We start from the raw sequence: 24,852 nt of genomic DNA on the forward strand, positions 1-24,852 counted from the left end.
GATTTATCGATATTCTCCACCAGTTTCCTAGCGACAGCAGCAATATCTTGGTTTTATCGATATTTTCCATCAGTTTCTGAGTGACAGCAGCGATAATATTGATTTTTTATTGATATTTTCCATCGGTTTTACGAGCCGAATGTTTTACACCAATAGAAAATGTAAAACACTTGTAGGTCTGTCTCAAAACAACTACAGTATTAATTTCCTTTGAAATACAATTATCTTAACATTTACACTAAAATTTCAAATACAGTAATAATGATTGAATCATCTCAAATCTAAAAATATACCCAAAAAACAAGATCCACAGTATGTTACCCCATAAAAATAAACATTTTTGTTTTATTATTGAAAGAAAAAAAAACAGACACGTTAGAGAAACCCAGTTCCTTATTTTATTTTTATTTCTACAAAGAACACAGCCATTCTACTTCAGAGGGATGAAACGGGAAGAATGTGTGGCTCCAATACCAGGACGACCGTGCTTGACTGGCTTGTATGTGATGGAAAACTCTCCCAAGTAGTGACCACACATCTCGGGCTGTGGAGAGAAAAATCACTTGTATTAATCAAGCAGACTGAGAAGGTCGATCAGACGCTTAAAGTCAATGACGCCGGAGTAAATCATGTACCATCAGATTTTAATTCAACAAAACCAACACTAATACCAAAGTCCAGGGAATGGTTCGTGTCTAGCCTTTAATGGACAGCAGTAGAGGAGAGCGCACATGTACCTAAAACTAGGAGCCAGAGGGAGTTAAGTGTCTGGTAATAAATATGTAGATGCAGACAATGTGTTTGGTGAGAATACATTTCTGTAGAGCATCCTCTACTAACATCCATACCTGTGTTAATCTCATTGCTTAATGACTTGAAGGCTTTTCATTTCTTTGCAGAGTATTTTACAGAAACACTAAAGTTTTACTTCCATCCATGTAATAACGCATCTGCATCTTACTGGTTTCTGACATCATGTCCCTGGATCAGGAATCTACATGACTGATGGAAAAATCCTGTAATTCTGATATTGTGAGCATCTGTACAGGACACATGGTTGGAATCTCAGCTGCAGAAGTTACGTCATACTTCAAAGTGTCTCTGGAATGAGAACAACTAGAAAAGGACAATCTAACCCCCTGCAGGAGACTGTCGTCATAAACCTCTAGAACTCTGGGGGTCTGACACCACGAAAGATTTTTAACAACCATGTTTTACTACAGAATGACAAACGTTGAAGATTCTCAGACTTCCCCCAGTTTAAACCTGCTGTCAGACGTGCTTATGGGAGATGTGGGATGGTGCTGGTGCTTTCCTGCATCGTAAACTTTAACCTCTAGTTAGGATCTCTCTAGTGTGTTGTTCTGTGTGACTGCCGCTCGTCTGTTCATGCAGCTACATTGGCCATGAGCAAAGTGAACAAGAAACATGAAAGGCTGAAAGTTTACAGCAATTATGTCACATATTAAACAAGAAGTACAGAAGCAAAAACAAAAGCCTGCAATAAGCCAAAACTCTAAAACAGAATGATCTCCATCCCAACGGACCACCAGCAGCTTACCTTGATTTCAACCTGGTTGAAAGTTTTGCCGTTGTACACTCCAACCATGGACCCGACCATCTCAGGCAGGATCACCATGTCCCTCAGGTGGGTCTTCACCACCTCGGGTTTCTCCATGGGAGGAGCCTCCTTCTTGGCCTTGCGGAGACGCTTGAGGAGGGTCTGCTGCTTGCGGCGCAGGCCACGGTTCAGCCTCCTCCTCTGGCGAGCACAATACAGCTGCATGAGCTGCTCGCTGCAGAAGCAGAAGACAGTCATGTTAACCAGTGGAGTCATACATACCAACCTCCTGCTCATGAGGAAAGTCACATCTGCTAACATATGGTCTACTGTCCAGTAGGTCTGGGCGATTAATCGGGTTTTAATCTCAGTACGATCTGGGTTTCCAACAATGATAAAAATAAAAGGGTGTGATTATTTTTCTCTCTGCAGTTTCCTCTCCTGCTGTCTTCAGCTGCTAATCGAGCGTCTCTGGCGTTGCAGCGCTGTGCTGTAAACTCCTCCCACAGCCACTTTGCTTTCATTCAGACACTGTTGCCAACTTGGAGACTTTCTCGCTAAATCTGGAGACTTTTTTTGTTAAAAGCGACAAATCCAGCAGCTTTTACTGGAGCTATTAGAGACTTTTCTGGTGTTTTGGCGACTGACTTGAAGGCACATATTGTTCTGCAGTTACTGTAAGGAAGGAGCAGCGGGAGCCTCTCCCGTCCTAAAGCACTCCCAGGCGGCCAGTCTCAGTCGGCTCCGGCTGCAGGTCAATGTAGAATAACTGCAGTAGGTTGTGGAAGTTCACCTAAACATAGTTTATACCATTGTCAGTGAGAACTGGCTGCTTTATTTTCGTATAAACACACGTAGTTCTGATTAACCAGCTGGTTCAGATCAGCTGTCTTTTATCAGGTGAATGAGAGAAACGCACTGGAGCCTGACCGCGGTTGTTTGGCATAAAATCTACATCCAGGCTAACGTAAAATAGTTTGTATAATTTAGTATTTTTACCAAATGTTTTAAAAAAGAAATACAACTTAGTTATAAAATGTTTCCTGTGTGTGACCATGATGGTAAAAGCAGATTAAACAACTCAGAACTGTGCATTAAAAGGTTATAATGCACGACGCACAGCGTTGTTTAATCCTTATATTTATTCAGTTTACATCAGTATTTGCACTTTGTCCAGACAAAGCTTCACGTTGTTTGTTTTCTAAAATCTGTGGAATACTAAAGACATTGTTTAAAAGTCAAAAGTTTAATGTTAAACAAATTCATGTTAAGGATAAAAGGATAATCTGTGAAATAATTCGAGATTTCAATTTCAGTCCAAATAATCATGATTATAATTTTTGTCGTAATCGAGCAGCCCTGCTGTCCAGCATGTTTACTGTCAGTGACGACTACACCCCCAGTTGTGCTTTCTGTGAGACTCACTAAGACATGTCCAGAAGCTGGTCCAGGTCCACACCTCTGTAGGTGAACTTCCTGAAGGTCCGTTTCTTCTTGATCTCTGTGTCCGCCTGGAAGACATGGCCGGTTAGCATTCACATTATGTCACCAAAAAATAAAACATTTCTAAAAATGATTGCGAGATTGAAACGGCGTTACAAACACACAGTCCACGTTCAACTACATCTCTTAATGAAACACTGGTTTAGCTTAGCCACGAACGGCCTTTACAGAGGCTAAAACCGAGCTAATAAACCATGTTTATCTGTTATTATCAGCATAAATTTTCATCTGATTGGCTAGTACACATTAATAACTGCTGAATGGTGTTAATAAGAGTCCGATGTAGCCACTTGGCAGCTCAGATGGCAGGAGATTGCAGTTTAAAAAGCACTAGCTTGTAGTAACACCTACCATCTTGCCTGATGATCCGCTGGAAAAGAACGGCCCGAAGTCTCGTTAGGCCTGATATCGCGAGACTTCGGAGGTCGTCTTCCGGCGTAATTCCCCACTATGAACAGCAGGGACCGCAGTTTCACCGCTGGGCCAGTGGTGGGTTTTCATAAACAGTTAAAAAAAAACTAGAAGAAAAAAAAAAAGTTTTTTTTAAAAACATATTTGAACACACAGACATCATATATACGTAGACGCCGCATTGTATCACGCCGCCTATACGAGCTGACGTCTCATCGCGCCGCCATCTTGGATGGGTCTCCCATGCGCCTCCAATGCATTTATTTTTAAGGTGTAGGTCCAACCACAACAATAACTTCACGGATTTTTACCTGTTTTTCCTCACAGTTTGGTTTGTTACAAAGGGCAGAGATATTGTTATGATACAGATCACTGTAAAACATTAAAAAACAACGTGCTTTTAAGTTAAAATATTTTGATAAGTCCAATAGTTAGCTATCTAACTATCCCTTAGTTATGCTGCGATAGGTTTAGACTGCTGAGGGACATTTCCTAGTACACAAGGGCTGCTAACTTTCCAAAAACCTTGGAGTAAGACAATCCAAATTTTGCTGTGTACAGAACAGCAACACATTAGACCCAGGATGTTTCTTTTTTTTTTTTTTTTTTTTTTTTTTTTTTTTTTTTTTTTTTTTTGTCTTGTCCAGCATTTAGACAAGCAGAATGATGGTCTGGATGTTCTGCTGAGCAAATTTTCTCTGCCAAGGGAAGCTTTATAGATATAATGATCCCCTTGACTTTCTGAATTTTTATTTTATTTCTATGTTTATTTTGTATTGTTGTTTGAATTGTAGAGTTTGTACTGCTGGACCAGAGAGGACAGACGAAAGACAGAAAGAGAAAGGAGAAGAAACACCTCATAAGAAAAGGGAAAGAGATAAAGGGAGAGAAAAGGGAGAGAAAAAAACAACAACTAAAAAATAACCCAAAAACAAAAAGAAAGAAAACAACCTACAGATGTATACATATACACATACAGGCACACACATACATATACACACACATACACACGCATACATACACATACATATACACACATAATATATATATATACACAAATATATACATATGTACACATATACATATACACATACATACATTTACACACACACCTCTATGCACACACATACACACACATACATACGTACAAACATATACGCACTTGCCAGTATGAACACATATACATACACATACAAGCCAACTTTAGATCATAGTAACTAAACTATGAATCTAAAAAGTGAAATATAAATGAGAAACAAACAGAAATGAGAAAACTAGCTGCTGTTAGTGAATAAAACTGCGTGACGACTCGGTGACTGTGTCACATGCAGAACATGCAGAGTGGAACGTGTTCCGGAAAAGGTGATCATGCCAGTGTGACCCCTCCCACACAAAGGCAAGAGGCACGCCAGGAGGACCCCCGAGACCCGGGCCATCGGCAGCCATCCCCAGGCGCAGACCCCAACCGCCCCACCCCGGAGCCAGCCATGCACCGACCCAGGAGGAGGCAGAGGGGGGTCCCAGCCAGAGTCCCCCGCAGTCAGGGGGAACAGGCCCCAGCAGGCCCGGACCAGCGAGGACCGGCCCCGCCGGGCACCGGCCACCCAGGGCAGACAGAGCGCGGGCCCCACGGCCCCAAGAGCCCAGAAGCAACCCCCCACCCCCGCAGGCAGAGGGCCCAGCCCACACCGACGGAGGGCCGGGATCCCCAGACCGCCACCGAGCGGCAGCCAGGCCGCACCCCAGTTCACCAGCAGCGCTCCCCGAGCACCAAGACCCTCCACGCACGCACACACACAAACACACACACACATACGCACACACACACACACGCACACATACGCACACACGCACACACACACACACACACACACATGCACACACCCACCTACCCACACGCATCCACACTTCCTCCTTAAACACACCCTATCCACCCATTCTCTTACACACGCTCAAACTCACACTCTCCTACCCCCGTTCTTTATACACACACACCCCCTCACACACACATCCCTGCTCCCTCTATAATCACCCATTCTTCCATACACGCATACCCCACTCTACACACACACACACACACCTCCCTACACCCCTCTATCCACATTCACACTCCTCATTGTACACCCACCCCATCACTTCCCTGTACCACCAACATAACCCCACATACGCACCCCCACCCATCTGCATACACCCCCCCTTCCTCCTATCCCAGCGGCCATCCACTTTCCTAAATTCTTTCACCCTGATCCCCCCACCCCCCCTCTACCCTAACATTCAGTCACCACTTCATCCATTGGCTCCTGCACGCCCTCACCTTTCTTTCCCAACGTGTCCCCTGTGAGATACCCCCGGGGGAGCAGGGGATAGGAGGGCCCCGATCAGGGCCCCACAACTACCCCCCACCCCTGTCAACGCCCCCCCACCACTCCACACATGCAGCCGATCCAGCACCACCCAGGGCCAGCAGCAGTCCCACCCCCGCCAGGCCAGCCCAGACCCAGGCCCCCTGAACAGCACCACTCCCCCGCCCAAACCCCCCCGGCACAGCCCCGGAAATAGGGGCGTGGCAGGACCCCATTGTCACCCCCTCCCTCCCAGCTTATGAATGATTGTGAAGTGTGTGTTGTTTGCAATTAATATTGGGAAGAAGTAACCACATCATGTTGGGAGCGGGACCACCAAAGCAGCCCCGCCCACCGCACACTGCATGGCCCGCCCCCCAAAATATGTCCATGTGTTGTCAGGATGTTTCATTTTATGTAGGTTTAATAATAAAATATAGCACTCAGAAGTAACATGTATACCTATATATACATATATATATACATATATATATACATATATATATACATATATTTACATATATATATATATATATATATATATATATATATATAGAGAGAGAGAGAGAGAGAGAGAGAGAGAGAGAGAGAGAGAGAGAGAGAGAGATAGTGTTGCATTTCCAGTCCAGTTTGTTGTCCAGCTGAACTCCAAGATACTTGTATTCCTCCACCACCTCCACCTCCTCTCCCAGGATGGAAACAGTGCTTTGTTTATTCTTCTTCCTCCTGAAGTCAACAATCATCTCTTTTGTTTTGCTGCTATTTAATATGAGATGATTGTCACCGCACCATTTAACAAACTGACTGACCAGTTCTCTGTACTCTGCTTCTTGTCCATCCCTGATATATATATATCAGGGATGGACAATATATATATATGTATATATATATATACAAATATATATATACATATATATATATATATATATATATATATATATATATATATATAAATACATATATATATATATATATATATATATATATATATATATATATATATATATATATATATATATATATATATATATATACACATATATACATATATATGTATATGTGTATATATATATATATATATATATATATATATATATATATATATATATACATACACAAATTATGTATGTATATATATATGTGTGTGTGTGTGTGTGTGTGTGTATTAGTGTTAATTTAGGTTTATTTTTTTCTTTGTTAAATGTAATGTCTTCTCCCCACTTGTTGTCTCATGATTGTCCTTTGTGCAGTACATTAAATCCTTCAGCGCTCTGCTTCGTTACTCATATATGAAGCTTTGCTTTTTTTCTACTTCTACTTTTTAATCCTGTGTTGCCTCTACTGGGTTCTTGGAGTGCAGGAATAATTCTAATAATAATATCATCATAATTCTAACAATTCGCTTGCATTCAGGAGATTATTCACTGTGTTATTATTATTTATCAACCAATTATGTGGAAAAGTGTTTTTTTAGTGTGTAATATTTACGCGTTGTTCCACAAAAGAGTTTTGTGGGGAAACTACGTTGACGCTGCAGCAAAACTCGACAGCGGAGACCCATCCAATATGGCGGCGACGCTGGTTCACTCTCCAGCGCTCAATGAGGCGTCTACGTATATTTGATGTCTATGTTTGAACACTACAAAGTAATGTCTAAAAGTAAGAGTAGCAACTAGGGACAGAATTCCTTGCTAATTATTGATGGGTAAGGTTTTATGTGGGTTTTGAGGGTACTGAGCCTACTGAGTGCTGATAACTGGTCCAACCAGATTTTACTTATTATAAAAAGATCCAATTAAAAAAAGAAAAGATTATATTCATTTTCCATCATTGGCAATGTACTGATCTGATTGAAACCACTTTGCTAGTCTATTGCTGTTTGCATGTTGCATATCTTCTATAAGTCTGTTGTGGAGAGTGCAGTCAGCTTTGCAGCATCTGCTGGGGTAGTAGCATCAGAACCAGAGACTTGAAGAGAATCAACAAACTGATCCAGAAAGCTGCTTCTGTGCTTGGAGTAACTCTGGAGCCGCTGGAGCTGATTGTCCAAAGAAGAATGCTGCACAAGCTGATGAAGATGATGGCGGATTCTTCACACCCTCTCCACAACACAGTGATGAAACAACAAAGTGTGTTCAGTGAGAGGCTTCTTCAGGTCCGATGTAAGACTGAAAGATACAGAAGATCATTCCTGCCAGCAGCCATCAGCCTCCGGAACAAGACCTCCTCTAGTTATTATTATCTACTGCAATACTGAAGTTCCCTTTGGGGATTAATAAAGTATTTTTCATTTCATTTCACTGAGATTGGATTGATGAGGAAACTGCACTATGAAGAGGCTTACCTGATGCACCAGGCTGCTTGAATCCTGCAAACTTCAGCTGAAGTAAAGGCCTTTCACAAGTGAGCAAACCACATTTCATGCAGGTGAAAGATTATCCTACAATCAGAAAAACAGAAAACTTTATGATTGGTGACAACATGATAGTTCAAACTGTGAACTCATAGATGATCCATCTTCCTCCACAACTCCCAAATTATTATTGTATTGAAAATATAAATATTAATAAGCCACACACTTATTAGGACTTTATTTACCCTAATGTGTGGTGATTATACCGTTTCTACCTGTAGCTTGTTCCACAGAACATCAGGACCACGTGTGGAATAATGAGAAAATGTTCTTTAGTTCAAACAGCTGATGAGGATTTCCCTCAGACCATCCAGCCCACCTGGAGGAAGATCGGGTCAAAGCAGAGGAAGAGCCTTGTTCCATCACACACCATCCACAGCGTCACCACCTGCTGAACCAGGATCACCATGGAAACCTGCATCAGATCTACAATCCAGTTACGTCAAACGTCACTTCAGACATTACTGAGCAGAAACAAGCTGCGTGAGGACCTGGTCCAGAGTCCACTTCTCTGGACTGGGAGCCACCTGGGATGGACCATCACACACTTCTTCTGGTTCTGATGGAGGTTTTCCTTCCGGTTCTGGTCCTTACAGAGCAGACGAGGCCAAAGTCGGTCGCTGAGTGCCGCCGTCCTGCAGGCTTTCCACAAATTCCTGCTTCAACACATCCAAGCCAAATTAAACGGATACAACAGCCTATGAAGTTCTGTCAGGTGTGTTTGAGCAGGGATACATGGAAAACCAGCAGGATTGTGGCCTTCAAAGACCGGAGCGGGACACTCATTGTTTGGATGGTTTTTATCAGTGTTTTTCAGCCTTTTTTGAGCCAAGGACACTTTTTTCTCACTGAAAAATCCCAAAGAACGCCACAAACCAAAATGTTTTGTTTTTTAAAGTCCATATTATTAACAAAGTCCATCTTGTCAAAGCATGTTGAACAGAAATCAGATAAAAACAAGAAGAAGGAATTTTATTATCTTTCACTGGGGCCTGTTTTAATGAACACAGAGCTGCTTTTTAGACCAATCAGGTGAAACTGGGTTATTTTTCAGGACACACCGGATGATCTCTCACGGCACAGTGGTGGAAAAACACTGGTTTATATGAACAGTTCTAATAAACAGGACTGATGTGGATCAGAACCCCTTTAATCGCCATGTTTGCACAAACAAAACAAGGAGTTTGACTCCGGAAGGTTTTTCTCCTCGTTCTTACAATGAAAACGATAAATAAGCAGAGAATAAAAAGAGAGAAAAACTCAAATAAATAAGTATAAATGCAAAGTAAAAATGAAATAAGAATTATAATAGTAATATAAATGCAACAATGAATGTGGTATTCTCCAGTTATTTACATGCTTTTCACACCGTATTTGACAGTAATTACAGGTTGAGGTTACACAGATGTGCGACGGCCTGGAGGAGGAAACTGTTCCTGTATCTACTGGTTTTTAAGTGCAGAGCTCCAACAGATGGGAGAACAGTGTGTGTGCAGGGTGTGAGGGCCCAGGACAGATAGGGATATGTGTGGAGGGCAGGTCGAGTCTGATTATCCTCTCTGCAGACCTGATAGTCCAGTTTGGTGTTGGATCCGAACTGGACTGGAAGTGCAGCGTACGGACTGGATGATGGCGGTGTAGAACGTGATCCGCAGCTCTCATGGCAGGTTAAACTTTCTGTGCTGTCGCAGAACGTCCGACCTCTGCTGCGCCTGTTTCCTTACAGAGTCTATGTGCAGAGACCCCTTCAGGTCCCAGGAGACAGTGGTTCCCAGCGGCATCGGGGGGACTTATCACATGGTGGATCTAGTTTAAGGAACTGTATTTAACTGCTCTGTAGCTGTAAATATAAACAACTGTATAAATAAAGTTAAACTGAATATCCTGTACGAGTAAACCATCCTTCAGATCCTCAGTCCTGGTCGTGGAGGGCCGGTCTCCTGCCGGTTTTCCATACGACCCTGCAGTAACACACCTGTCTCAGACTCAGACAAGCTCTGCTAAATACATCAAGAACATCAAGTGTGTTGCAGCAGGGATACTTGGAAAACCGGCAGGACACCGGCCCTCGACGACCGAAGGATGGTTTACTCGTACAGGATTTTCCGTTTAACACTGCCCTGCTTTACTTTTTATCACCGTTGCTGTGAAGAAGGACCAACACTGTTTAGTTTAACTACATGGAAAATCTCAGCTGTGGTTTGCTGTTTGGACCAGTTAGCACCAGTTTGGACCAGATTACCTGCAAATATCAGCGCCCAGAAATGTTCCAGAAAATGACTGAACCGGTTGACGGGACATCTAGCGGTTAAAATAAGCACTGCAGACACAGTAAACACATAATGCGTACATTTTTTATTAAACCGTTTCACATATTTAATTTTTCCCTGTTGGTGTAACTATTCCCAAAGGAAAATAATAATATAAAAAAAAAAGAAAGCATAGTCCAATATGAAATGCTATTCTGTGTACAAAACAGCCCCCCTTCAGATCCTAAACATGTGCATAAATAACATCATACATGATGAAATAGAACATCAGGACTGATTCACAGATCAACGTTTCAGAATGATTCGTTTTAACATTGTTCACAGACCACAAGCAGAGAAACGGGAGGAAATTTCCAGTATTAATTCATTGGAATGTAGAAAACAGGAGTATTTTATCCACTCTTCCTCCTCCTCAGTCCAAAGAACACACACCTCCTCCTCCCTCCAGTTGGACTGGTTATGCAAACAAAGCAACTATTTCCTTTATTACACACACACACAAAGACAGTTTAAGGAAAAACATGTTTTGTTCAAACAAAATCCAGATTGTTCGCTTATCAGCCTGAAAAACGACACGTCCACGAGAAATACTGAGGGAATGAAGACGCCGTTCATCACACACACACACACACACACACACACACACACACACACACACACACACACACACACACACACACACACACACACACAGACGACAGAAACACAGTGATGTTAAAGCAACATGTAAAAAGGAGGAGGGGAAAAAAACTGCCTGGGCTTCGATTTCCCTTCATGCAACAAACACCTGCAGGGGAAGAGAAGACTGAAAGAGTGATGACAAGGTGGAGAAAGGGCGGGGCATAAGCAGAGAAAAGGCGGGGCATAAGCAGAGAAAGGGCGGGGCAAAAAGCAGATAAAGGGCGGAGGAAACTAAAGGGTGGGGAAATGCTAAGGAAGGGCGGAGCCAGGTCATAAAGGGGGCGTGGAAAAGTGAATGGGTGGAGCAAAGGCGGGGCTTTGGCACATATATTCTAAAAGAAAAAAAGAAAAAAAAAAAGCCAGTCTGTGATTGACAGCTAGCAGAGCCAAACATCTGGCTTCTGTGGTCACTTTAAATAGAAAGATGAGAAGAAGAAAAGCAGTTTGATATGTTTTCCAACGCTTCTGCTCGCTCAGGACGCCGTTTCATACAACACTAAAAGGGATATGCCCTAAAAAGCGGAGCTGCATCATCCTATGGATATAAAAACAAACCTCCTTCCTGCCTTCAGGCTTCCTAACGCCTCACCCCCACCGCTCAGTAATCTGTCCCGTCCTCCCGGTACACCTGCTCCTCCTCCTGGTAACCTTGGTAACCCTCATCCTGGTAATCGGGAATGTAGTCGCGGCCGCTGCCCGCCCCGTTCTGGTCCTCTGGGACCTCTCCGGCTTTCGGACAGTACTTGGCGTCGTAGATCTGCCGTCCCAGCCCAAAGTTCTGGCCGCTCTGATTGGCTCCCTGGCTGTAGCCCATCTGCAGAGACATGGTGCTGTTGTCGCACTTGTCCGTGCCCAGCTTCTGGTCGTAAATGGCCCGCCTCGTCCCGGGAGCCGTCATCCCCGCCTGCAGGGCAAAGACCGACAAACATCGTTAAGGAAACATGATGCTGGTTTACAGCAGAAGCACTGGGAACGATGGGAACGATGGACCCTGCAGCTTCTTTCCACTGCAGTCCCAAAACAACAGATTTACTGGGAATTTTCCCTCCAGTACCTGACTCGCTCCCTTGTTGGTCCCCATCTGCAGACTGATGGTTGTGTTGTCCATGGGAGGCTGGATTTGAACTTTGGGGTCGTATAGATGCCTTCTGGTGCCGTAAGCGTTCATACCTGCCTGACTGGCACACTTATTGGTCCCCATCTGCAGACAGAAGCAAAAGGGAACTCAAGCGGTGACATTCTGAAACAATGTGCTGGTTGTTTAGAGAAATCACGTGTTGATCCAGTAAAACCAGGAAAATACGACCGACACACACCCAGTTGTGCTGCTGTTGTTCCTGGCAGCAGAAGTAATAACAGGATTAAGCAGCAGCGAGAACAATGAGCAGCTCCCACACCGACGCTTGTACAGAGACATTTGTTGTTGTTTTTTTTTAAACCTTGCTAGAAATTTACTATCTGGATATAAAATCTCAGTTTATCTTTAACATGAAGCTTTTGTTCGGTCAGGAGGCTGAACAGTAGAGCCGGCCGAGTCTAACCGATCCAACATGGCAGGAAGTAGGGTTGGGCGATATGACCTTTTAGTAATATCCCAATATTTTTATGACATGTCACGATATATATCTCGATACTTACCTTAGCTTTGAATTAATGCTTTGGTGCATACAATCACATCAGTAAGATGATTTTGTGTCTACATTAAAACATAATTGTTCATACTGCATCAAGATATGCTGATTTTAAACATTTATGCCAAAAGGATGAAATTGTAACGAAGCAAACTGATCAAAACCGCATTTATTGAACAGTTAAAGCAGCGGCAGAAACATGTCATTTTAAAACAAAATAAAGTGACTTTTCATGATGTGATAAATGCAATGTATGAAAATATAAATATAAATACAAGTGCACATTTTGTGCAGTGCATAACAGCAGTAAGAAATAAAATGATAAATAAACTAAAGTTCTTTCTTGTATATTTGAGCTGCAACAATAAAAATGCACAGATTTTCAAAAAACAGGAAAATGAAAATTAGCTGCCTGATAAAGTTCACAACATTTCTGGGGGAGGGGGGAGGGGTGTTCTTCTTGTGGCATAAATCAAAAGTTAAAAAAAAGTCGCATTTTGTGCATGGTGTGTTGTACCGTTGTGCCAACAACAATCGTACTGGTTGTTCATTGCATACGACAGTTGTTTGGTCAACATCCTCTCTCCGGTATCCAAACCACCGCCAGATGAAGGATCCTGTACTATTTTTCTTCTGAACAAATTCTTCCTCCATTTTCTGTAACTCACGCTGCTACTGGAGTTCTCTGCTAGAAAAGCTGCTACAAGCTGCCACTCATGACGTAGCACGTAGCTCACGTTATGTACGTAACTAGGTGCGCTTGCTTTAACTCTCTGTGCAAAGCGGTGCAGAGAGTTGAAGAGAAGGGAGAAAACTAAAAACAACTGTGTGACAACAAGATACTCGAATATGACGAATATAGACATTTTCTATTTCCCACAGCGGACTAGCCACCATATCTCGAGTACATTCGATATATCGCCCAGCCCTCGAAGGAAGTGTCGCTGCCTGCGTCTTTTATTCAGAATGTTTCACCTCATCCGCCTCACCGCGACGCCTTATAAAGATCATTTCAGCAGGATTGTTCCACAACCGTGGAATTTGGGGTAAAAATATTGTTTTTCACCAAGTTCCATCCATTTCTGCTGCATTTAGGCCGTGAAACTCCATTTCTGCTTCCTTACGTACGCAGTGTGGTCATCCATTACAAACGTTATACGCCGCCATGGTCATACTTTCATGTTGCCATGGTTGTTAAGTCCGTTCCTCCTCTAGGGGGCAGTGATGGGTTCTGAGTTCACATCCTGACAACGGTTGGAAGCGGTAATGAGCCGCTGTAAAGTTGTTCATAAACATCTAAAAACACCAGAAGAAGATGTTCTCGACTTCTTCTGCGTGTTTGTCAGGCGATCTTTTCATGGTTTCTGCGCCGTCTTCTTCCTATGGTTATTTAACTCAGCACTGCCCCCGGTGGTTTACGGTGGTATTGTTCCGTTTTTCTGTGTAAAGTGACATATGGCTAAGCTCCTGGAAAAACAGACCAAATTATGAACAAAACCGAAGCAGAATATGGGATAAAACCTTTGTACGTCTGGTTTCCAGCAGCAACAGCAGGACCGTTAACGAGCAGCGTTTTACCATAAACCGGACGCACCATGGAGAACATACTGGTGAATCTGTCACCAGTAAGGTCAGAGAGGACAGATGCAGGTCTGCTCATTACTAAACATGTCAGATAATTAAGCTGCAGATCTGTACGTAACATTTCACAACAAGTGAACACTAGAATAAATAATAAAAGGCTTCCTACCTGCAGTCCAATCACACACTGTCCAGCCTTCATCTTCTCCTCATCAAACATCCTCTCCTGCTTGTCGGCGTACTTCACTCCGATGTCCACCCGTGACTGGCAGCCCTTGGTCTTGGCCTGGCAGAGAAACCGCACGTTAAGCTTGGCCGCAGCCAGACGGCAACCAGAGTGCCCGTCGGGGACTCACCATGCTGGCGAGAGCAAGCAGCGTCGTCTGGACCTGCGTCATGTTGCCGTTCTCAAACAGGTCGTTGGCTTCGAAGATGTCATGAGGCTTTAGGCCGTACGTCGTGGTGGCTTTGATGAAGTTCGTCAGGTTCTCCAGCTAAAATCACAACAAACTGGTTTACAAACATCACACGGACATTTTCCTGCCACGGAGCGGATTCATCAGCAGCGATGAAATGCGGTAAGACATCATAACGCATCATAACACAGCATGCCGCATATGGATGCAGCATGGCGCATCTGGATGCATCATAACGCAGCATGACGCATCATAACGCAGCATGACGCATCATAACGCAGCATGACGCAGCATGACGCATCTTGACGCATCACGACGCAGCATGACGCATCTTGACGCATCACGATGCAGGATGACGCATCTGGATGCAGGATGACGCATCTGGATGCATCATAACGCATCATGACGCATCTGGATGCATCATAACGCAGCATGACGCATCACAATGCAGCATGACGCATCACAATGCAGCATGACGCATCACAATGCAGCATGACGCATCTTGACGCAGCATGACGCATCACAATGCAGCATGACGCATCTTGACGCAGCATGACGCATCACAATGCAGCATGACGCATCACAATGCAGCATGACGCATCATAACGCAGCATGACGCATCATAATGCAGCATGACGCATCACAATGCAGCATGACGCATCTTGACGCAGCATGACGCATCACAATGCAGCATGACGCATCATAACGCAGCATGACGCATCATAATGCAGCATGACGCATCATAATGCAGCATGACGCATCATAATGCAGCATGACGCATCTTGACGCAGCATGACGCATCTGGATGCATCATAACGCAGCATGACGCATCACAATGCAGCATGACGCATCATAACGCAGCATGACGCATCATAACGCAGCATGACGCATCACAATGCAGCATGACGCATCTTGACGCATCACAATGCAGCATGACGCATCTTGTTGCATCACAATGCAGCATGACGCATCACAATGCAGCATGACGCATCTTGTTGCATCATAATGCAGCATGGCGCATCTTGACGCATCATAATGCAGCATGGCGCATCTTGACGCAGCATGACGCATCATAATGCAGCATGACGCATCATAACGCAGCATGACGCATCATAATGCAGCATGACGCATCATAACGCAGCATGACGCATCATAACGCAGCATGACGCATCATAACGCAGCATGACGCATCATAACGCAGCATGACGCATCATAACGCAGCATGACGCATCTTGATGCAGCACGACGCATCTTGACGCATCATATTGCAGCACGACGCATCTTGATGCAGCACGGCGCATCTTGATGCATCATGATGCAGCACGACGCATCTGGATGCATCATGACGCAGCACGACGCATCTGGATGCATCATGACGCAGCACGACGCATCTGGATGCATCATGACGCAGCACGACGCATCTTGACGCATCATAACGCAGCACGACGCATCTGGACGCATCATAACGCAGCACGACGCATCTGGACGCATCATAACGCATCTTAACGCAGCATGACGCATCTTAATGCAGCATGACGCATCTTGATGCATCATAATGCAGCACGACGCATCTTGATGCATCATAATGCAGCACGACGCATCTTGACGCATCATAATGCAGCACGACGCATCTGGACGCATCATAATGCAGCACGACGCATCTGGACGCATCATAACGCAGCACGACGCATCTGGACGCATCATAACGCAGCATGACGCATCTTAATGCAGCATGACGCATCATAATGCAGCATGACGCATCATAACGCATCTTGATGCAGCACGACACATCTTGACGCATCATATTGCAGCATGACGCATCTTGATGCATCATAATGCAGCATGACGCATCTTGATGCATCATAATGCAGCATGACGCATCATAATATAGCATGACGCATCTTGTTGCATCATAATGCAGCATGACACATCTTGATGCATCATAATGCAGCATGACGCATCATAATGCAGCATGACGCATCATAATGCAGCAGATCTCCAGATCTCCACTGACCCCTCGCACACCCTGCACTCTCACTACACCCTGTTACCTTCAGGGCGCAGGTACAGGTCTCTCCCTCTGAGAACAGAGAGGGCCACTTCCACCTTCCTTCCCACCTCTATCCGTCTGTTAAATGGTTGATGGCTATGGCAGACAGTTCTATTTATGACTGTGTATGGCATATTGGTGTCAATTGTTGTTTTTAACTTATTAATTAACTGACATGTTGAGTTGTGTGTGTGGACATGTCTATTTTATTTGTCATGGTTGTGCTCTACCCGCAAATGAAGTTCCTAACGGATAAATAAAGTGAATTTGAATGCAACATGACGCATCTTGATGCATCTTGATGCATCATAACGCAGCATGACGCAGCACGACGCAGCATGACGCAGCATGACGCAGCACGACGCAGCACGACGCAGCATGACGCATCATAACGCAGCATGACGCATCATGACGCAGCATGACGCAGCACGACGCAGCACGACGCAGCATGACGCAGCACGACGCAGCATGACGCATCACAACGCAGCATGACGCATCACAACGCAGCATGACGCATCACAACGCAGCATGACGCATCATAACGCAGCATGACGCATCATAACGCAGCATGACGCATCATAACGCAGCATGACGCATCACAATGCAGCATGACGCATCACAATGCAGCATGACGCATCACAATGCAGCATGACGCATCACAATGCAGCATGACGTATCATAACGCATCATAATGCAGCATGACGCATCACAATGCAGCATGACGCATCACAATGCAGCATGACGTATCATAACGCATCATAATGCAGCATGACGCATCACAATGCAGCATGACGCATCACAATGCAGCATGACGCATCATAATGCAGCATGACGCATCATAATGCAGCATGACGCATCACAATGCAGCATGACGCATCTTGATGCATCATAATGCAGCATGACGCATCATAATGCAGCATGACGCATCATAATGCAGCATGACGCATCATAATGCAGCATGACGCATCATAATGCAGCATGACGCATCTTGACGCATCATAATGCAGCATGACGCATCATAATGCAGCATGACGCATCTTGACGCATCATAATGCAGCATGACGCATCTTGACGCATCATAATGCAGCATGACGCATCTTGATGCATCATAATGCAGCATGACGCATCATAATGCAGCATGACGCATCATAATGCAGCATGACGCATCTTGACGCATCATAATGCAGCATGACGCATCATAATGCAGCATGACGCATCATAATGCAGCATGACGCATCATAATGCAGCATGACGCATCACAATGCAGCATGACGCATCACAATGCAGCATGACGCATCATAACGCATCATAATGCAGCATGACGCATCATAATGCAGCATGACGCATCATAATGCAGCATGACGCATCTTGACGCATCATAATGCAGCATGACGCATCACGACGCAGCATGACGCAGCATGACGCATCACAACGCAGCATGACGCATCACAACGCAGCATGACGCAGCATAACGCAGCATGACGCATCATAACGCAGCATGACGCATCATAACGCAGCATGACGCATCATAACGCAGCATGACGCATCATAATGCAGCATGACGCATCATAATGCAGCATGACGCATCATAATGCAGCATGACGCATCACAATGCAGCATGACGCATCATAACGCATCATAATGCAGCATGACGCATCATAATGCAGCATGACGCATCTTGATGCATCATAATGCAGCATGACGCATCATAATGCAGCATGACGCATCATAATGCAGCATGACGCATCATAATGCAGCATGACGCATCATAATGCAGCATGACGCATCATAATGCAGCATGACGCATCTTGACGCATCATGACGCAGCATGACGCATCACGACGCAGCATGACGCATCACAATGCAGCATGACGCAGCATAATGCAGCATGACGCAGCATAACGCAGCATGACGCATCATAATGCAGCATGACGCATCATAATGCAGCATGACGCATCTTGACGCATCATAATGCAGCATGACGCATCTTGATGCATCATAACGCATCACAATGCAGCATGACGCATCATAATGCAGCATGACGCATCATAATGCAGCATGACGCATCATAATGCAGCATGACGCATCATAATGCAGCATGACGCATCTTGATGCATCATGACGCATCATAACGCATCATGACGCATCACGACGCAGCATGACGCATCATAATGCAGCATGACGCAGCATAACGCAGCATGACGCATCATAATGCAGCATAACGCAGCATGACGCATCATAATGCAGCATGACGCATCTTGATGCATCATGACGCATCATAACGCAGCATGACGCATCACGACGCAGCATGACGCATCACGACGCAGCATGACGCATCATAATGCAGCATGACGCATCTTGACGCATCATGACGCAGCATGACGCATCACGACGCAGCATGACGCATCATAATGCAGCATAACGCAGCATGACGCATCATAATGCAGCATGACGCATCTTGATGCATCATAATGCATCTTGATGCATCATAATGCAGCATGACGCATCATAATGCAGCATGACGCATCATAATGCATCATAATGCAGCATGACGCATCTTGACGCATCATAATGCAGCATGACGCATCTTGATGCATCATAACGCATCACAATGCAGCATGACGCATCATAATGCAGCATGACGCATCATAATGCAGCATGACGCATCATAATGCAGCATGACGCATCTTGATGCATCATAATGCAGCATGACGCATCTTGATGCATCATGACGCATCATAACGCATCTTGATGCATCATGACGCATCATAACGCAGCATGACGCATCATAACGCAGCATGACGCATCACGACGCATCATAATGCAGCATGACGCAGCATAACGCAGCATGACGCATCATAATGCAGCATAACGCAGCATGACGCATAATAATGCAGCATGACGCATCTTGATGCATCATAATGCAGCATGACGCATCATAATGCAGCATGACGCATCATAATGCAGCATGACGCATCATAATGCAGCATGACGCATCTTGACGCATCATGACGCAGCATGACGCATCACGACGCAGCATGACGCATCACAATGCAGCATGACGCAGCATAATGCAGCATGACGCAGCATAACGCAGCATGACGCATCATAATGCAGCATGACGCATCATAATGCAGCATGACGCATCTTGACGCATCATAATGCAGCATGACGCATCTTGATGCAGCATGACGCATCATAATGCAGCATGACGCATCATAATGCAGCATGACGCATCATAATGCAGCATGACGCATCTTGATGCATCATGACGCATCTTGATGCATCATGACGCATCATAACGCAGCATGACGCATCATGACGCATCACGACGCAGCATGACGCATCATAATGCAGCATGACGCAGCATAACGCAGCATGACGCAGCATAACGCAGCATGACGCATCATAATGCAGCATGACGCATCTTGATGCATCATAATGCAGCATGACGCATCTTGATGCATCATAATGCAGCATGACGCATCTTGATGCATCATGACGCATCTTGATGCATCATGACGCATCATAACGCAGCATGACGCATCACGACGCAGCATGACGCATCATAATGCAGCATGACGCAGCATAACGCAGCATGACGCATCATAATGCAGCATAACGCAGCATGACGCATCTTGATGCATCATAATGCAGCATGACGCATCTTGATGCATCATGACGCATCATAACGCAGCATGACGCATCACGACGCAGCATGACGCATCTTGACGCATCATGACGCAGCATGACGCATCACGACGCAGCATGACGCATCATAATGCAGCATGACGCAGCATAACGCAGCATGACGCATCATAATGCAGCATGACGCATCTTGATGCATCATAATGCAGCATGACGCATCATAATGCAGCATGACGCATCTTGACGCATCATAATGCATCTTGACGCATCATAATGCATCTTGACGCATCATAATGCAGCATGACGCATCTTGACGCATCATAATGCAGCATGACGCATCTTGATGCATCATAACGCATCACAATGCAGCATGACGCATCATAATGCAGCATGACGCATCATAATGCAGCATGACGCATCTTGATGCATCATGACGCATCATAACGCAGCATGACGCATCACGACGCAGCATGACGCAGCATAACGCAGCATGACGCAGCATGACGCAGCATAACGCAGCATGACGCATCATAATGCAGCATAACGCAGCATGACGCATCATAATGCAGCATGACGCTTCTTGATGCATCATAATGCAGCATGACGCATCATAATGCAGCATGACGCATCTTGACGCATCATAATGCAGCATGACGCATCTTGACGCATCATAATGCAGCATGACGCATCTTGACGCATCATAATGCAGCATGACGCATCTTGACGCATCATAATGCAGCATGACGCATCTTGATGCAGCATGACGCATCTTGATGCAGCATGACGCATCTTGATGCAGCATGACGCATCTTGATGCAGCATGACGCATCACAATGCAGCATGACGCATCACAATGCAGCATGACGCATCACAATGCAGCATGACGCATCATAACGCAGCATGACGCATCATAATGCAGCATGACGCATCACAATGCAGCATGACGCATCACAATGCAGCATGACGCATCATAATGCAGCATAACGCATCATAACGCAGCATGACGCATCATAATGCAGCATGACGCATCATAACGCAGCATGACGCATCATAATGCAGCATGACGCATCATGACGCATCATAATGCAGCATGACGCATCATAACGCAGCATGACGCATCATAACGCAGCATGACGCATCATAATGCAGCATGACGCAGCATGACGCATCATAACGCAGCATGACGCATCATAATGCAGCATGACGCATCTTGACGCATCATAATGCAGCATGACGCATCTTGATGCATCATAACGCAGCATGACGCATCATAACGTCACCATCCTGTTGCAGAACTCTGACTGCAGGTATCATTAGGCCACGCCCCCCAGCAGCTAAAAGAGGACTCGTCCTCGGCTCACCTGGTGCCAGTTCAGTGCAGACTTGTTGATCTTCTTCACAGATCCCGGCTGGAGTTTGTTGATGAGTCTGTGGAAACAAGAGGCAGAATATTGAGAGGTGCGTCAGAAACGCTTGGCGACGCTCGCTGCTTCCTCGACTTACTCGCACAAAATCACTCCATTCTTCAGGCCTTTCTGGAAGTCTGGGCCGATGGCGGTGCCGGTGATATCCTCGATCCAGATCCGCAGCTCCTCTTCCTTCTGAGGGTCGTACTTTTGTGCAATCTGGTTGGAAAGAACAGGTCAGAGGTCACATGTGTTGCAGCAGGGACTGGCTGGAGTGAAAGCACTCTGTTAGCAGCGGTGAAGGAAAGCTCTGTCCAGCGCTCGCTGCAACACCCCCAACTACAGAGAAACGTTCATTTAGTCGTGCAGGCCAGGTTCCTCTGCCGACAGAGGGCCTTTTGTCTCGCGTGGTCCTCGTAAATAAAAAGGAAAGGTGACACGGACGCCACCACACACACATAAACCCATTTCCTGTTTTATAAATTGTTAAAGTCTCTCCACAGACACAGGAAACACGCTGGCGGTGTGAAAGGGGCTTCAACGTCTCCGCTCTCCTTCAGACGACCCGAGTCAAGGACGCCGGCGTGACAGTGAAGCATTGTGGTCATGTAAACAGCAGGCGTGTCGTCGTGCAACAGCAGAGGTGGAGCACAAACACCACTTCTCCTTGGTTATGTGTTGCTGAGCCGCATGCAGGCTCTCAGGCCAAACCGAGCCGAGCCGAGCCAAGCCAGGCGTATACTTAGAAGCAGGCTGAGAGCAGCTCACAGCTGCTTGTACTCAAGGAATCTCTGCCTTCTAATTAAATCTGCTTCATTCAGCATCTCAAACAGAAAAGCTGGTTATTTTAATGACAAACAATCCGGCTGCTGAAGGAACTCAGACCCCGCCGCCGGACTGGCGACCCAGACCCCGCCGCCGGACTGGCGACCCAGACCAGCAGCCGGTCCGGATCACACCTTCACACATTGAAAACCAGAGCATGAGGATGGAAGCAGGAAATACCGCCGAGTCTCCCCGAAGCAGCCCAGAAGGAAATGTGCAGGACTTTTTCCTGCATCCCCGACCCCTTCCCACCCATCCACCAGCAGATCCAGACAACGTGGAGCGGGATGGAACTAAATCATGTTTAATAGTTTAAAGTCTGAGGAAACTTCAGTCATGGAAAGTGAAATTAGGAAACGTTGAACGAAGGCGACTTTTCTCTGCAGGTTGGGGGGGCACCGGGGTCAGGATGGGATCCTGGCACCTCTGCAGGGTCAGGATGGGATCCTGGCACCTCTGCAGGGTCAGGAAGGGATCCCGGCACCTCTGCAGGGTCAGGATGGGATCCTGGCACCTCTGCAGGGTCAGGATGGGATCCTGGCACCTCTGCAGGGTCAGGATGGGATCCCGGCACCTCTGCAGGGTCAGGAAGGGATCCCGGCACCTCTGCAGGGTCAGGATGGGATCCTGGCACCTCTGCAGGGTCAGGATGGGATCCTGGCACCTCTGCAGGGTCAAGAAGGGATCCCGGCACCTCTGCAGGGTCAGGATGGGATCCTGGCACCTCTGCAGGGTCAAGAAGGGATCCCGGCACCTCTGCAGGGTCAGGATGGGATCCTGGCACCTCTGCAGGGTCAGGATGGGATCCCGGCACCTCTGCAGGGTCAGGAAGGGATCCTGGCACCTCTGCAGGGTCAAGAAGGGATCCCGGCACCACCTCTGGGATTCTCCCTGGTTCAAGAGGCCCAACCCCCCCTCATCCTCCCCAAACTGAGTCCCAGATGTCTGAAATCAGTTTCACTGGGGCCTCTGCTGGGATTTTACTGCGGTCTGGAGGAGAAATGAGCGGCTGCAGTAGAGAAGTTAAAGCCATGCAGAGGGGAAGTGGGAGATTTTCAGCTGAAAAAGTGAGACAGGCGCGAGGAGGAGCAGAAAGTCCGACATTCCGCTTTAGGTGCGGGTTTAGGGTGCGGGGCAGCAGCTGGCTGGAAACGGGGCAACTGGAGCTTTTTCTGCCACAGCGACACTTTCCTGCCAAGAGGGGCGACGCCCATGAGGACTAACCTGAGTCTCGTGCACCAAGAAAACCCTCAAATGCAACGTCACCGCGTAAAATCACATTTTACTCAACATTTTTACCACAATAAATTATTTTAGAAAAGTAAAAACATTAATTCAATAGGGGGGAAAAAAAACAAACAAAAAAAACTTTTCGGTCTTTGTCTTTGCATCAAGCTCCTCTGTTTCACCTTGGCACGCGCGTCAAAATGGAGGCCAGGTGAAACGGATACGAAAAAAAACTATATAAATGGAGATAAAAGGCATGAAAAAAAAAGTTTTCTTTGCTTGGTGTGAAGATGTCAAGTCCTACCTTGTTTTTTACTTCCGCTGACAAGCCATAAGCTGGACCTTTGTTGAAAGACGCCATCATTAAAACTTTCGGGAATTTTTGTCTGTTTGGAATAAAAGCGACGCAAAGACTTGTTGAATAGAAATCTCCGCGTAATTATCCTGAACTTTCTCTTCCAATGAGACCTCGGAGAGAAGTGAATACTTCCTCTCTGTCTGACGGCGGCCAATTAAAACGCTCCCACGGTCCCAGCCAAAGAGTAGCGACGCCGGTCGAGATGGTTCCCTGCGTCGGGCTGCTGGTTCGCCGATGCAATGGCCGCCAGAGCGCGGAGGATGCGTCTTATAGGAGGGAAACCAGGGCGGAAAAGAATGCAAAAGCCTTATGAATATGCAAAACCTCAGTCAGTAGCTCTGTGAACTTCATTACGCTAATCAGCAAGGCTGACGATCACATTTATGTCTTTAAAGGTTGTAAAACTGAACTACAAATATAATCACTTTTAACATTTAAATGAGGTAAAATGAAGAATTACTTATTTACAATGAATGAGACAAGAAGCACTAATTCAGTTTGAGGCATAAACTAAGCAGCTTCTTGTGAC

General features: G+C 45.7%; 2 protein-coding genes across 2 annotated transcripts; both read right to left on the minus strand.

The window, feature by feature from the left end:
• Positions 1-380: 380 nt before the first annotated feature.
• On the minus strand, positions 381-3,456 carry rps15 (ribosomal protein S15). Its single transcript, XM_079244314.1, has 4 exons — positions 3,416-3,456; positions 2,987-3,072; positions 1,562-1,796; positions 381-544 (listed from the first exon to the last, which is right to left on the minus strand). The coding sequence occupies exons 1-4, from the start codon at positions 3,416-3,418 to the stop codon at positions 431-433; spliced, it is 438 nt and encodes a 145-aa protein (XP_079100440.1). The 5' UTR covers positions 3,419-3,456; the 3' UTR covers positions 381-430.
• A 7,114-nt stretch (positions 3,457-10,570) lies between these two features.
• Positions 10,571-24,450, minus strand: cnn2 (calponin 2). Its single transcript, XM_079243345.1, has 7 exons — positions 24,270-24,450; positions 22,011-22,132; positions 21,869-21,935; positions 14,750-14,887; positions 14,563-14,679; positions 12,236-12,382; positions 10,571-12,085 (listed from the first exon to the last, which is right to left on the minus strand). Exons 1-7 carry the CDS (start codon positions 24,327-24,329, stop codon positions 11,780-11,782), a joined length of 957 nt encoding a protein of 318 aa, XP_079099471.1. The 5' UTR covers positions 24,330-24,450; the 3' UTR covers positions 10,571-11,779.
• Between the last annotated feature and the right edge of the window lie 402 nt (positions 24,451-24,852).

This window comes from Telmatherina bonti (genome assembly GCF_933228915.1).
Source record: "Telmatherina bonti genome assembly, chromosome: 7".
In the NCBI taxonomy this organism is placed as follows: Eukaryota; Metazoa; Chordata; class Actinopteri; order Atheriniformes; family Telmatherinidae; genus Telmatherina; species Telmatherina bonti.

Bases quoted from the DNA above. Each gene is read 5' to 3' on its own strand.
- rps15 (XM_079244314.1), bottom strand. The intron at 1,797-2,986 runs GTGAGTCTCACA...CTGCTTCTGCAG, and splicing joins CAGCTTCTGGACATGTCTTA to CGAGCAGCTCATGCAGCTGT. The intron at 545-1,561 runs GTAAGCTGCTGG...TTCTCTCCACAG, and splicing joins TCAACCAGGTTGAAATCAAG to CCCGAGATGTGTGGTCACTA.
- cnn2 (XM_079243345.1), bottom strand. From the start codon at position 24,329: ATGATGGCGTCTTTCAACAAAGGTCCAGCTTATGGCTTGTCAGCGGAA. The intron at 21,936-22,010 runs GTAAGTCGAGGA...TTGTTTCCACAG, and splicing joins AATGGAGTGATTTTGTGCGA to ACTCATCAACAAACTCCAGC. The intron at 14,680-14,749 runs GTGAGTCCCCGA...TTTCTCTGCCAG, and splicing joins TGCTTGCTCTCGCCAGCATG to GCCAAGACCAAGGGCTGCCA.